Source organism: Octodon degus, unplaced genomic scaffold (genome assembly GCF_000260255.1).
Source record: "Octodon degus isolate 3935 unplaced genomic scaffold, OctDeg1.0 scaffold00051, whole genome shotgun sequence".
NCBI classification, from domain to species: domain Eukaryota; kingdom Metazoa; phylum Chordata; class Mammalia; order Rodentia; family Octodontidae; genus Octodon; species Octodon degus.
The window spans coordinates 11438784-11454617 of NW_004524627.1; the positions used below are offsets into that span (position 1 = coordinate 11438784).

The following is a 15834-nucleotide window of genomic DNA, read 5'->3' on the forward strand; positions in this document are numbered from 1 at the left end:
AGCCTCCTGAGTGCTAGGATTGCAGGCATAGGTCTCCACACCCAGCTCTTGGGCACCTGTAGCAAAATGTTCCCATATGAACATTAATTGAAACTTGACATGGTGGCACATGCCTATAATTCCAACACTCAAGAGGTGGAAGCACGACGATCACTGTGAGTACAAGGCCAGCCTGGGCTACAAAGCAAGCTCAAGGCCAACCTGAACTATATAGCGAAACCCTGTCTGAAAAAGACAAAAAACAAAAACATAGTTATTTCATGTTGTACCATGTCGCAATTTCCTTTTTGAGGCTGCTTACTACTGAGTTCTAAAGGGGAAAAACAAACTCTACATGCCTGCCTTAAAGGATTACTTTATTAGTGTCATTTTAAACATTGCATAAGTACAGCCTATACACAAGAGTATCAAACATTGTTCCAGTAAGAAGCTCAAGAGTGCATTTAGGGTTATTTTAAGAAATGTGAGTGCTTTGGTTTCCATATTACATCAGACGAAAAAAGTAAAGAACAGTTTTAGTCTTTTGCTAGGATTAACAACGAAACCAAGTAGAAAAATAAGACAGTGTATGTTTTTTTTAAAAAAGTACTTTTTGAAGGACTTGTTTTCTTCACTAATACATACACAAATTACTCAATAATCTGAGAAGTGGTTCTTCACCTGTATTAGGAACTCAGTTATTTTTTTCAGTGAATGAACTATCTGGATATGGATCTGCTATTTTTAATTTGTGCTTTTGACTTTTTTCAAGTAAGCAATAGTAAACATACTTAAATTTTCATTTTATTCAGGTCATAAAGCTACAGAACTGTAATAAACACTACCTACTATAAGCAAATTAATGTGCATTCACCATCCAGTAAGAATAACTATTATGCTGCAGAGCTAATTCTAATCTAGTAGTTCACTGAGCTTCGATTGCTCATGATATGATCAAGGAGAGAGAGTACAGGGTTGGGACTTCAGGTTTGCAGTTATTCTGCCTGTTAAAAATTCCTATCTTTGGGACCTCACTCCCTACTCACCCCCAATAAATGTTTGCTGCAACAGTAACTACAGAGTATCTGCTTCCTGTTGTTAATGTGAATCTGAGAACATTCAGGCTCCAAGTCCAGAAGGGGCACTTCTAAGCAGGAAATGGAATACATTATGAGAGCACACACAAATGGAAATGAGTTCATGAACCAGACAGCAGGACAAAGCTTTGTTCTTGAAACAAGCTCAGTGGACACATGATCAATCAGAGAGGTGAACGCTCTTAAATTCCAAAGTCACATTTCATAACCAGACCAAACAAACCTATCTTTTAAACAAGACATTTTTGGGAAAACCATGATTTTACAGCTCTCTCAACATTACAGAGTACACCTAACAAAAAAAAGAAACCAAAAGTAGGTGGTAAAGTTTTTTAAATAAGTTAGTTTGTGTTAGAGTTTGGCCTAGATAAAAAAAAAAAATAAAGCAAATTCCACTTAAGTTGTAAAAGAAAGGTGTTTTTAGGGACTGTTTCTTCAAGCCACAGTGTAGCAGGCCTGATGATTCAGCATCCATCATAAAGGCAAGAGTGTACTATATGTGTCACTGCTTTTCCCTTATGAACTAAGGGAAAAGGTAGAGTAACAAATTTTACTTCTAAAATTCAATTGAATGAAAAAAATGGATAAATGGTGGAGATTCTAGTTACAAAATATTGGACTGTATCGAAAGTTTCCTTCATTATCAACTTTTCATGAACAGTTCTAAATTTCTATTCTTGATGACTTAAATCTTGAGAAATCTTGGTATAGAAATGATTACTTATTTCAGTAGGCTTATTAGTTTGATACATCTCTTGAAGTTAAAAAGTCATTAGCAAAAGCACAGGAACAAAAGTCTTGAGCAGCTCTAACTTCCCCCTCACAGGAAGGTTCAGGATGGCAACTGATGGAGCACTTCAAGGCCAGGGTCAGCGTCTATTACTCATGGTAGCGCCTCTGCAGTCACCTCACAATTGACAAACTCAACAATCCTGGCATCCAACGGCTGTGATACATAACCCAGGACAGCTGCAGAACTTCCTATACCTAAATTCCACAGTGCTTCTCACCCAAAACCAAAGCAACTAAACTTGCATGCTCTTCTCAGTGTTCCAGCTCAGATGTCAAGAGGGGTTACATTTAGAGTATATGTATCTGGAAATAAGTTGTTTAAAAGGGGCTCAGAAGAAGCCATATATCCTTCATGAATTCCTACAGAGACTGAGTCTGAACCACCAGATAGGTTTTACCTGCAGAATCACACTGTCTGCACAGCACAGGCTGGACATGTTCCCACCAGTGCCCAGAGCACGCACTCACACCCCAGCAGCTTCAGTTCTTAAAGGCTCCACATTTACTGGCTTTAGCAATGAACTCCTTTAGCAGAGGGCCATCCATTTGCCAAAATGCTGCAGTCTGTGTAACTTCTGTCAAATGATTGATGCAAAACTTAAAGCAGAATTCTTCTAAATCCTGGACACACACAACAAAAATAAAAACAAGAAGAGGCCTTTTAAAATTAACTTTGAATTCTCTCAAGCATCTCACCCCAACTCTCTTACCCTTCCCCAAAACTGTTGAGAGGCCAGATTCCTCAAAGTTGGCGATGACCACAAAAGCACACTAATTACAACACAGTAAAAATAATGGTTGGTTCCCCAAGTTCAAATGTGACTTTTCCAATACACACATACACACACACATATATATCTTGGGGCCAGGGTGACAGCTCAGTGGAATAAGTGCTGGCAAGGTCCTGAGTTTGATCCCTGGTACCACCAAAAAAAGACAAAAACACATATATCTCAGGGAGGGAATTCTACCATGGTTATATAGTCCGGTTATACTCACTGTTGTACAAAGCTAAAGGACACTTTAATGGACACAATGGCTTTTGCTACATTTAAGAAATCAGAGTAAAGAATTAAGATGAGGGTTAAAGAAGAGACTTTGAAAAAATAAAAGGATGCAGATTTGTGGTCAATCCATAATTACAGATTAGAAAGAAAATCTCCAAAACTTCAAATTCACTTCTGTACTTTCCTAATGGGGGGGGAGGGGTACTGCAGACTGAACCCAAGGCTCATGCATATTAGGCAACTGCTCTAACCCCTGCGTTTTGAAAAAAATACTTGTATCAATAACTTCCCAGATACTTAACCTGAGAGAACAGTATTTTCACAGATTAGACTTTTCCCATCAGACATGATAAACCAGTTGCCATCATTCAGAAAGTAACATACACAAGTGATAAACCAGAACAATTTAAAAATCATTTTCTACCTATGTTAACACATCTATCCTAATATTACTCGTTACTTCAAATATATTTATTTAGGAGGCACTTAGAACATATACGGTGCAGAGACTGGATATATAAAATCAAATCACATTAAAAGCTCTCACTACATATGGGTTAATTTTTATAACCTGCCCAGTTGGTTAAGTTATACACCAAATGTTAATAATTATTGACTCTTACCACATGAGGTCAGCAGGTCCTGAACTCATGTTTCCACCCACCATGAGATGAGAATTTTAGAGCAGAGAAGGACCCACACAAACACGTAGATAACTTTCCTGCTCTCTCAGCACAGTTATTTCCTTATTCAAAGGATCTTATCTCTTGTCTGAAAGATGTCCAAGACTAAACTCAGGGAAGTTTCACATGCATGGAACTATTTAAGAGATGTAAAAGGGCCAACTGTCAGAGTTTTGTATTCTGAGTAATTCAAAGTGCATTTAAAATTCAGCACACAGGGCCGGCCAGATAGCTCAGTGAACAAAAGCACCTGCTTAGGCAGGGTGCAGCGGCCAGGGTTTGATCCCAGGCTTGCTGTGCTGGCCCCACCCCCTGGGCTCTCTGAGACGATGATTAAGACTGGGCGTGGTGGCCCGTGTGTATAATCCCAGCACTTGGGAGGCTGAAAACAGGAGGATCACTAGAGACCCTGAACACCCTGTAGACCCTGTACCAAATACATAAAATTAAATTAAATTAATAAAATCCAGCACAATGTCTGGGTCCATGTTTCTTATTCAGACTCCTAGTGCAATAATGTTGAACTTAATGTTTTATGGATTATAGTAAACTAAATGTAAAACTATAAAACACTCCCACTCAGATGATCATTCAAGAAAAAGCACTACACCTTTGTAACACATAGCTCTTAGGACTAAATTATTTTCCACAGGGACATAAAAATCACTTTTTAATCATTTCTAGTAATCAAAACTAGTAAGCAAATTTATTTACATGTAATTTCAGAAGTAATCAGACATGAGCACAGAAAGTTCTTCAAATTGTCAAATAAAAATCTTTAAATACTACACTTTAATTACATAACTTCAAATTCATAGGAAAAAAGTACACTAAATGTTCACATCATAAAACCTTATCACTTCTGTTTGTTAATCTAGAATTCAAGATATTTTAATGTATAAGAAAACATGAGTTTATTCATCTTACTGATTGTATACAGAAATTACTATAAGCTAAATACTGATCCACTCTTTATATAGTATAGGTACACAAATGGTGCTTTAATTATAATTCACTTTATACACCCATGAAAATAGTTCTATCAAACCACCTTCTCTTCCCCTTCAATTAATTTGAACTGGTGATAAAGTATATCTCGGTATTCAGTATTTGAATGGTTTCAAACACTACAGAATACTTACAATAAGCTATCTCTGGTTTACTTGATTAACTAATTGAACTTTGATTACTGCAGATCTATGTAAAAAAGAAACCACTGAAAGCATTCAGAGACAAGTAATTGAGTTTCAAGTTCATTTTCTCAAACAGACAGTGGCGGAATCCATCAGCCTCACTTACCAGCTATTGCCCTGAGTTTGCCTTTGATGGGTAAATTAGGCAAATGGTCTTCTAATGAGGCCACTCTTTTAAACAACATATATAACCTGTTCACTACATTTCTGCAAATGATCAATCTGATCTTCAATTACTTAGACTAGACAATGCCAACTCACACCCTACTAAGGCCAGCTGTAACAGGATTGCTAGGGTTTAACTATTAAACAATTTCAAGAAGGAAACATTGGACCACTAGATCAAAAAAAGATTCACAACAGAATAAAAGTAAATGAAACAATGTCAGAAAATGAAAAAATGTCAAAATAAGTCTCCTTAAGGTCCATGGAATAGTCTTGTTACTGGAAACTATATGACATTCTGTGGTGAAATTTTTATGAAGTGGTTCTCAAGCAAATCATCAGACTTATTATAATGTGCAATAAAAATTGCCATTCTGAAATAATTTAGCAGGACATGGTGGCACATGCTTGTAATCCCAGTAGTTGAGAGGCTGAGGCAGGAGGATTGCTGCAAGTTCAAGTCCAGCCTGAACTACACAGTAAGACTCTGTTTCAAAAAAATAAATAAACAAAAATGAAATAATTTATACATTTCCAAATCTTTAAACATACAAAATACTCCACTCATTATACATATATGTTCACAGATTCAATAGATTTTATTTAATAACAAAACAGAAGAAAGACTTAAATATCCTCTTTTTTAAAATGTCAATACAGCCTTCAGAGTCCTTACCTAATCCTAAAATTCCAAAGCAAAAACCCAACTGAACACTAACACTTCTTGGAGGACCACCTGGCCAGCATGAGACAGGACACTCTGTGGCACTGCCCTTGAGACACATTCCACAGGCGATCAAAAACCACACAAACCTGTTGTTAATTTAAAAAACGTTAAGTTTATAGTTCATTTTATCATATATGAACTACAAAATATTTTATAGCATATAAAGTACAAAATGTAGGTTTTCATTTTGTTTTTCAGAATGTATGTAAAAGTCCTACTATATGGGGAAAAAAAAAATAAAGGTGCTTTTACTAAGCAAAGATTCCATGGCCTACTCAGCAGGTAAAATTTTTAATGTGACTCTCTGGAAGAAGAAAAAAAATGCTGACCTCTAGGTTTAATACACAGCTTTCCAACATTCATATCAAAAAAACACTTTCAAATTAGATTTTTGGCCTGGCATGGTGGTGCAAGACTGCAATCCCAGCGTTTGGGAAGTTGAGGCAGGAGGATCACTTCGAGTTCCAGGCCAGGCTATGTTACATAAGTAAGTTCAAAGCCAGCCTGCCACTACACAGTGAGACCAGCTCAAACAAACAAACAGATAATAGATTCCTGAACTGTCATTTATTGCTCCTAACGGAAGCAAAATAATTAGGATGTAAGTTTCTTAGCAAGTAAGATTTTCATCAAAGGTTCTCTGAATGAACAAATATAGCGGAAACAAAAATGTACTGAAAAGGATGAGCATACATAGAAGCATTTCACAAGTTTTACACTGTGCTACTTAAATATCCTGAAACAAAGTTATATTCTCATTTTCTCCTTGGACGTCAATATTACTCAGGTCTTCACTGAAGAACTATTTAAGCACTCCTTCAAGTCTTTCTTATAAAATGACAGAAAGTTTAACAATGCATTCATAAAAAAGCAAAGGCCCCTACAAGAACTTTTTAAAAAAAATCTGTGTAATTATTGAGTCTATAATTTTCTTTGAATATCTGATTTAAAATTATGTCAAAAAGGGACACGGAAATACCACAATAACTTCACAGAAAAGAGAAGCAGGTAGTCTCCATCTTCCTCGTATTTGACCCACACATAATGCAAAGTCATCTAGGATTCCCATATTGCTGAGATTTTAGTTTTTGCAGTTAATTTGCAATGTGAATTAATACAGTGTAGCTTCCAATTAACTAATACATACAAGTGAGTTTCACTTTTATACTTCAAATACCATTTACTTACTGTATTCTATAGTATTAAGGAAGTAAAACATAAGAGTATATTAATCATTTATATGGCTCATATCAGAGCCTCACAATTAAACCATAAAAAGAAACAATGCTTTTGCTTTCACCTTTCCATTACCTATCTTATTCTACATTGTATAGTATTGAATGTGTACTATTAGAGGATTTTAGGTTTTAAATATTCTTTTTAATAATGCCCTTTTGTGGTGTTACAAATCCACTCACTTAATTCTATATATATATATATAGTATTTATATATATATATATATATATATATATATATATAGCACATTTTTTTCTTTCTTTTTTTGTTTACTACTAAGTATTGAACCCAATGGCCTCATACATAGTAGCACAGTGCTCTACAATTGATCTACATTCCAGCCAATTCAGCACATACTTTTGAGCAATGGCTATGACACTAATGCTATAGGCAGCTGAATTAGATGGAAATATTATAGTCAGGCAGCGCCAGGCCATCAAAGAGACACGATGGAAAACAAGGTGACTTTGAGACTTGGAAGAGACTGACACTCTCATGTGGGCCACACCTCAAGACCAAGACAAAAGAAGAAACACAGCTACATACTTCCCCAGGGACCACATCCGGGACTGATATTCTAAATAGCTATCAATCACCTTGAAACAGCCCAAATGTGTCACTAGCCCAACACCCAACAGGAAGAGACCCTGTCCCGACCTGTACTCATGCCTGCTTGCTATATAACTCGCTTCCCCATTTTGTACTGCATATAATTAATTTTACCTGAGTAATGGTGCTCTCATTGGCTGACCATAGTTTTGTCCTGCCTCATGCCCACCTAAGCAAGCTCCCATGTCTTCTCCATCACATGGCTTTCTTCTATAAAATTCCCTAGAAGAGACAGCTTCCTGGGGACCACTCACTCAGGGCCCTCTCCTGTCCTTCTCTCGGACAGTAGCTTTCTTTTTTTGTTTTTTTGGTGGAACCAGAGATTGAACTCAGGCCCTTGCGCTTGCCAGGGAAGCATTTATTCTACTGAGCCATCTCCCTGGCCTCAGACAGAGCTTTCTTTCCCCATAATAAATATATTCTGCTCATAACCTCCATTTGTTTCTAATATTAATTCTTTGGTTTTAGAGAACATGAACTTGTTCAGGTACCTTTTAGGTTGGGAGATCATTTTTCCTGTGTCATTTGGAGGTTTCCTGTGTCATTTGGAGGTTTCACTGAGATCACTGGACAGAGGTATGAATTTGCTTTTCTTTCATAGATTCTGGATTGAGACTCATTTAGGGAACAAAATTTATGCTTCAAATGTTGATATGTCTTGGCCTATTGCTCATAATTGTTCATGCTTTGCCTCATACAGTTTTGTATAATTCTATCAAAATTGCTTAAAATTGCCTATGCTTTGTCTCTTATATAGTTTTGTTAAAATGCTGGTCAAAATGTTGGTTAATCTAAGTTAAAACATGGAAATATTATAAGGTTATGCTATTTCCTTTTAATGAGACATTTTATGACCGTTATGTACTTGTATATGTTGCATTTGAAGTAGTTACTAAATGTACTTATATTCTTTGCTTGACTTTAGACAATAGCACTAGAAAGAATGTTAGTAAGCCTCCTAGTGGATTTTATGTAAACTTCCATAAAAAGGGACTTTTAAATACAGCTCAGACTTAGAAAATCTACATGCCTATACATGAAACATGGGACTCCTTCTGCCAACAAATGACAGTAGGTCGGCAACCGTTCTTAAAGACTTGAGGAGGACAGGTTTCACTGGGACAGACTGGCTCTAATCCCCTTCCACATGCTAGAAGAAATGTCAGGCCTGCTGTTTCAGTTTCCTTTCTTTGACCTTACCCCTAACTTTCCTACCTCTTTGTACTTTCCTTTTTAGAGGCATGTAAAATTAGGAGAACAACGTACACTGTTCCAACTAAGTGAAGCCCTTAGAAAATGAGTGCTTGTTAACATCGATGACAGGGAAGTCACTTTTAAAAAGGACACATACACCCATCTCTGGGTCAGATGAGACAAACAGGATCTATGCCCATCCAGGAGGGCACGTATAAAAGCCACGTCCCAGCTTAGTGTTTTGGGAAGGTCTCCTTCAGGAGGCTAAACCTGAGACACAGTGGAGAGAACCAACTTCTGGGTGACACCAGAAGGAGCTATCTCCAAAAGCAGCACACTTACGGGACCAAAACTTGTTTAGTGTGAGAGAGGATTTCCAACCTTTTCTCCTAGGTCTAGGTATCATTTAGGTGTGTAAGGGATAGGTTGTAGATTTTAAAATCTTTACTGTAAAATGCTAAGTGATCTTGTTCAGGCTTTTAACTATCCCTTATAGAACTTGGACAAATAGTGGTTACCTGCCAGCTAATAAGTTCTGTTAGAGCAGCTGCCACTCTTTGAAGCAGAGGACAGGTTTCCCCAGCTGTTCTTTGGTGAATCCCCGTTGAAGTCAATGGCTTATGGAATGCTGACCAGAGAAACGGCTGGATTCCTTTCTGGAGACTGAGCTCTGGTTGTGTGGGCCAACAAAAACTGAGAACACCTGAGGGGTCATGGCCATACCCAAAGGTTCCTTGGTGGAAACTGGCTCCTGATGACTAAAGGATCTCCATTTATCTACTGTACTTTTTTCTCACTTTCTGCTAGTAAACTAGGAATTCTACCTGAGTTTTTTGGTAGAACAACTTAATGAGACACTCCTTCAGAAATTAGGCTGGGGCAGCTTACAATAGTTTACATCCTACAGTGGCTATCAGGGGTGATTTACATCTGTGCCTTACACATTAACTGAGAGTAAGAATGATTTTTGTCAGCCTTAAAGTAATGTGTTTTTTGGGGGTTTTTTGCCAATATGTAAAATGTGATTGCTAGATGATAAATGTAAGTTTTACCTGTGAGCTCCAAAGATTTAATATAGCCTAGTCCTTTTAGGAAAGGCTGCCCTGGTGACTAGATAGAAGAACGTTAAGTGTCTTGGAGATTTCTTTGCCCTAGAGCTCAGGGCAAAGTTCTTCCAGTCAATTGTCTCTTTTGTCTATTTCCAAAGTTGATCTGTTTTACAGTACAGTAGGGAATGTGCTCTGCTTCCAACTCACCTTTTGTGGAAGAGTTATGCTTCCTCATATAGACATTACTGTTGCTAGACTAATTGTAACATATTTAAAAATATTCAATTACTGTCACTAGACTATTGTAACATATTTACAAATATTCAATAAAGTGCACAGTTCGCACGGTTAGTGAGATTCTCGGGAGACAAAAGGGTACACCAGTTCAAGAGTGGACAGGCTAGTTGGATTTTGTCTCTCCTCTCTCCAAGAGCATCCACCTGCTCTGGAGTGGTCTACTCATGGGACACCTTGAGGGGGAATCAATCAGAGGTAAGGTGGAAACATCCAAAACTCTCTTTTTGCATTTCAGATGGGAATTTCAGTCAAAGTCTCTTACTCCTTTAGAATGCATCATTATGTTTGATTCATACACGCTGAAAAAGAGCTGTTTAATATTTTTCTGCACATGTGTGTGGCCTATATGCCCCCTACAGCCAAAATAGAATGCAGAGGAAGTATCAATTATAACACTATTTTACAACTAGAACAAATACTGTTAAAGCAAAATGGTCAGATTTTGTTTGCATTAAGAAAGTCATTGTTATCTAGTTTTGAAATGCAGACATGAGCTACAGGAGAACCAGGCAGTTCAGGTGCCGAAGGCATTCACTAGCTTGGAGCCTAAGGACAACACAGCGTTAAGCACAGCCTCTCCCACCATTACTGAAAGTAAGGTTTCCCCTATTTGCCTTTCTAAAGGGTGGGCTTCTAAAATAGCTGTAATACAGGCTTCTCAAGGCTACACCCATCCTTAGCTGAGTTTATGCAAGCTTTTCAAGGATAATACCCTTTAAAGAATAGGCAATTTAGAACTTCCAGAGTTCATGTGTCTTTTTCTCTGTGACCTAAAACAGATAGAGTCAGATCTTAGAAGATCTTCCGATGACCCTGATGTCTTTAGAGGACTTACTCAGACTTATAAACTAGATTAGAAAGATATAATGTTAATCTTAAATCAAGTTTTGATTTCTAATGAAAGGCAGCATTACAAGCTGCTATTACATTTTGAGATAAGTATGATATTGTTAATTTCAAGTAGCCAAGAGATAAACAACCAGGGGAACTACACGTTACCACTGGAGCCCAAGCCATCAGACCCCTGCTGACCTAATAGCCATCCAGGCAGGAGACTGGAAAAGACATTTTTCTTTTAAGTGTGTATTCTTAAGTCTAAGAACTAAAACCAAGCCTTCTAGTTATTTTAAATTTTAGTTATTTACCAGGAGAAAAACGAACACCCCTCTGATTTCTTAGAATGTTTAATAGAAGCACTGGTAAAGCACAATTCCCTAGATCCCAATTCAATAGAGGGACAGATTACGATTATAGGTAAGTTCAGTACTCAGTCAGCTCCAGATATTGGAAAAGAGCTACAAAAGATAGCTTTTGCTCCAGAAAACTCAGTTGATATGTTAATAAAAAATGCTTCTTAATGACCTATAATCAGAACTGGGAGAAAACCAGGGAAAGAAAGCAAAGAGATCAAAATGGCTGCCTTTGTTGCAGCCTCAAAACAGACCCTAAATCTGATTCTCTGGGCTTCAAGAAATGTTCAATGACAATGAGGTTCATCTGCTGATGAGGTACATCTGCTACTGTTTATAGAAGCCAAGCCAACATAAGAGGGACTGCTTTAAGAGGCCCCACAAGCCATGCCCTAATTGCCAAGGCAGCCACTAGGAGTGAGACTGCACTCTGAGGCGGAGGCCATAGAGCTCAGAGTCAGCTTCCCAGGTGGTCCATTAGGACTGAAGGGCCCTGGGCCTGCCTCCTCCCTCTGGCCAGACTTGTTATTTCTACCTGCCATCTCCACAGAGGAGCCCTGAGTAGTCATAACTAAAGGAAAAAAACCCAGCCTATTGCTGGATATTGGCACAGGTATCTTTGTCCTTCTCAAAGTCTGACCTTCCTTCCAGTCATTGTACCTCAGTAGAAAGACTTTAAAAGATATACTGCTTTAGCTATAACTGAGATACTAATCAAGATGATGCTGAGAGATGTTTTACAAATGTAATATATATTATTGTTCATATGTAAGACTCACAAAGGTATTTCACTAGTTAAAACAGATCCCCAAGGACAGATAAAATCCTATCAGCGTAAAAAAGTTCTAAAGACACTGGCTATGCAGTGTCCAATAGCTTTGAGCCTATAGACAGAACTAAGCCTTGTATTTGTGACATAAAACTCAGAGCCACAGCATTTAAAGGGAAAACCCCTTGGCAATGCCCCTGCTTATAATGGGGGCCATATCCAAAACACTAAATAAGACACTGATTTAATTTGACTGAATGCTATGTATTTCATGATAAATGTGTAAGTTCATCTAGTTGATTTCTGATGTAACTCAGGTTTTCCATGTTGACAGTAAATACATGTGTGACTTCTCTTAACTAAAGCTAGAGGGGCTTACCAGAAACTGTCAGACTCCATGAATAAAGGGGTCTAAAAGAAAGTAGGGTTACAATTGCTATTCCTTTAAAAAGTTTATAAATTTACCTGTTAGCTTGAATGTTCATGCTTTGATTATACATGTTCTAATTTCTCAAAAAAAAATTGTTCTTTGGAAGATACCAAAACCTAGGCAATCATGCAGGTAAAACCTATAGCGAATATGCTTGATCACTTTAGATTTCTTTTACTGGGATCTACCAGATTTTGTCTATACAGACATATTAAGGCCTTAACTGTCCATCTCATAAAGCCCAGGTGAGCTGAGCCCTCTCCAGGGTTTCCTGCCTCATTAAAAGGGATGCTATTTTCACACTCCTTGAGCAGGGCTGATTGCCCTCAAAGATGCTTCCTTTATCAGTCTAATTTTATGTCAGAAAATCCACTATAGGAGAAGTTGCCCTCACATTCCTCACACAGGGCTGCCTGCAGGAGGCCTTAAAACCAAAAAGTTAAACCTTGTTCAGTGGGCCCCAGATATCTGACACAAGCTGCAGAAGTTAGAAGGGTCTGCAGGAATGAATTGGTCTAAGTTGAGGTGTTTTATAGTAGAAAGGATACAGAAGGAAATGATAGATGGAAATGAGAATGATGACATTAGCAATCTACAGGAAAGAAGGCCAGTCAGTAAACAGGAAAAAGTTATGCTTCCCTGGATCCAGACAGAAAGAAGGGACATTTCAAGCAAAAATGTCCAAAGCTGCTAGAGAAAGAAAAAAGAAAGTGTTCATGATGGAGTAAGAGGAAGTTTCAGATTGAGGTGGTCATGGGTCTGCAGCCTGAGGGAACCCATGTTAACTGCCAATATAAGGAGAAAGCCTGTTGAACTTTTAATAGATGCTCATGCAGATATGTCAGTGGTTACCCAGCCGGCGGCCCCACTTGCAAACTAGAGAGTACTCTGTGTTTTCCCTAGGTCTGACAATTCATGTACCCTCAGTAACGGTAGAGTTGGTGAGACATAAGAGTAGGCCAGTTTATTTCAGATAATACCCAATGGCTATAAAATATAAAAAAAGAGATTAAACCCCCATTTAAGAGATCTCTGCTAATGGACCTACAAAATGTTCTGACTAGTCCTTTTATAATTACAAACTTAATAAAGGTTATTATCTTCCAGATCCTTCTGCTAATGTCTCAATAGCTGTTCAAAACATATCAAATCAATGGTATATGAGATGCTGAAGACCCCTGGACCCTATCTTTTCTCATTTTTATGGGAAGTCATTTCTATCTACTTGATACAAATCTTTGACTATGTTCATAATTATCCTGTTGTGACTGTCCTGCTATAATGCTATATATGGTTAGATTTCTAAATTTCTGTGTAAAATTGTTTATTCATATTTTTAAAATATCTTTTATTTTTTAAATTTTTTCCTTCATATTCTGTTAAGCCTTAAAGTTTAACATATCAATACTAGATGGAAAATACCTGTTTCATGTTATGTCTAAGATGTTTGATATTCAGACAGATAGTGAGGTTAAACTTAATTGCATATGTTGTAGGGTAACAGTAAGTTTCTCTTCTGGAGGGTTAACAACCTAAGTTTGCAGATCAAAAATTAGAGAAAAAGAAGGGCTAGAAAGACAGCCAACATTCTGGCTCTAGTCTTTCAAGGTCAGTGAAGACTCAGGACATAGGAGAACCTAGACTGTAACATCATGTAACTCAGTTGTGTCCCAAATTTTCTTATCAAGGAGATTATGGGGCCACGGAGCTGTGATCGATGATGTAGAGTGTGCCTAAGGAGAGTCACATGGACAGAAAACATTTTCTCAGGCTTTCACAGAGAGCAAATTGGTCAAGCAATGGCCGTGACTCATCCACATGGCTGACACTGACAAAGGATCTACAAACTGCGGTACAGAGCAACAGGATAAATCCTGAGGGGACTTGACTGACCTTAGCAGATACAAAAGATACATTTCTTCTTATATAGGTCTTGCTTTATCTTGGTTTTAACAATCCAGCAAAGAAATATAAAAATGAGGTATAAAAAGTAAAGTGATATTAATATGCTGAGCTGTGAAAGGTTCAAGTCAACAACTTCTGACACTGCCAGTCCTATGCATAACCCACTACTTTTATGGACCACTGGACTATATTGGATTATTTTGCTAAATTCATGCACCTACAATATTTTAACGGCAGTGGAATACCCATCTCTAACAAAACTAAACCAAAAAAAGGGGATACAAAGGAAGGACCATTTTGTATCTATATATACAAAACAGGATAGATATACAACTTTCTCTTAATTCAATGAGAAGATTTGTACTGATAATATTTGGACAGGATATCATGTCTGCATCTTGTACTATGAATAACCACTAAGAAGATAACAATATGCAATGTATTGATTATTGAAACTGTCCTATTAAGGTTTTGAAACTGTCTCATTGCTGTTTCTCAATAAAATTAATAATAAAAAAATTATCCTGTTGTGATCATTTGACTCATGCATGTTTGTTTCTTTGGCTTTGTCTCTTTCAGACTTAAAGCTATTCTGCCTACTCAAGATAAAAATGCCTGATGTCTGCTGAGGGCTTTTAGTTAGAATCTCTGGAGAGTAGCTCTGACTGTTGGTTCACAACTATGACCCCTTTCAGCCTGAAGAAGCCAGAGCAGTCATTGCTCATGGTTCCCTCATAGCAGTTCAGGTTACATCTTCAGAGGGGTGAATGTTGTAGGCAGCTGAATTAGAACTATTATAGGCAGTCAGACAGGGCCAGGCCCTCAAGGAGACAAGATGGAAGACAAGGTGACTTTGCAACTTGGAAAAGATAGACAATCCCATGTGGGCCATACCTCAAGACCAAAACAAAAGAGGAAACACACAGCTACATATTCCCCAGGGATGGGCATCAAGGATTGATATTTTAAATAGCTATCAATCACCTTGAAAGAGCTCAAATGAGTCACTAGCCCAACTCCCAACAGGAAGAGACTCTGTCCTATATTCATGCCCACTTGTTAGGTGACTCACTTCCTCATTTGGCACTGGATTTAATCAATTTTACCTGAGCAATGGTGCTTGTAATCTCATTGGTTGACCATAGTTTTGTCCCGCCTCATGCCCACCTAAGTTAGTTCACATGTCTTCTCCACCACCTTAGACCCGCCTCACCACATGGTTTCCTTCTATAAAATTCCCTGGAAGAGACAGCTTCCTGGGGACCACCCACTCAGGGGCCCCCCTCCTATCCTTCTTCAACAGGAGCTTTCTTTCCCCCAATAAATATATTCTGCTCACCACCTCCATTTGTTCCTAAAATTCATTCTTCAGTTTTAGAGAATGTGAACTTGTCTCAGGTACCTTTAGGTTGGGAGATCATTTTTCCCCTATGTCATTTGGAGGTTCCCTATGTCACTATGACCACACTATGGAAAGCTCCAGGGAACCACATACAACGTATTTATAGTTT

At 37.9% G+C, this 15834-nt stretch overlaps 1 protein-coding gene across 3 annotated transcripts in view; it reads right to left on the reverse strand.

Annotated features, from left to right (window-relative positions):
- Positions 1-337: 337 nt before the first annotated feature.
- Rcbtb1 (RCC1 and BTB domain containing protein 1) overlaps positions 338-15834 on the reverse strand; it is a 61338-nt gene continuing 45841 nt past the window's right edge. For all 3 annotated transcript variants that reach the window (XM_023717264.1, XM_004633096.2, XM_023717265.1), the window contains one exon: positions 338-2489. In XM_023717264.1, coding sequence (XP_023573032.1) covers positions 2349-2489 — 141 coding nt within the window. In that variant the 3' untranslated portion in view covers positions 338-2348. The remainder of the gene's footprint in view (positions 2490-15834) is intronic.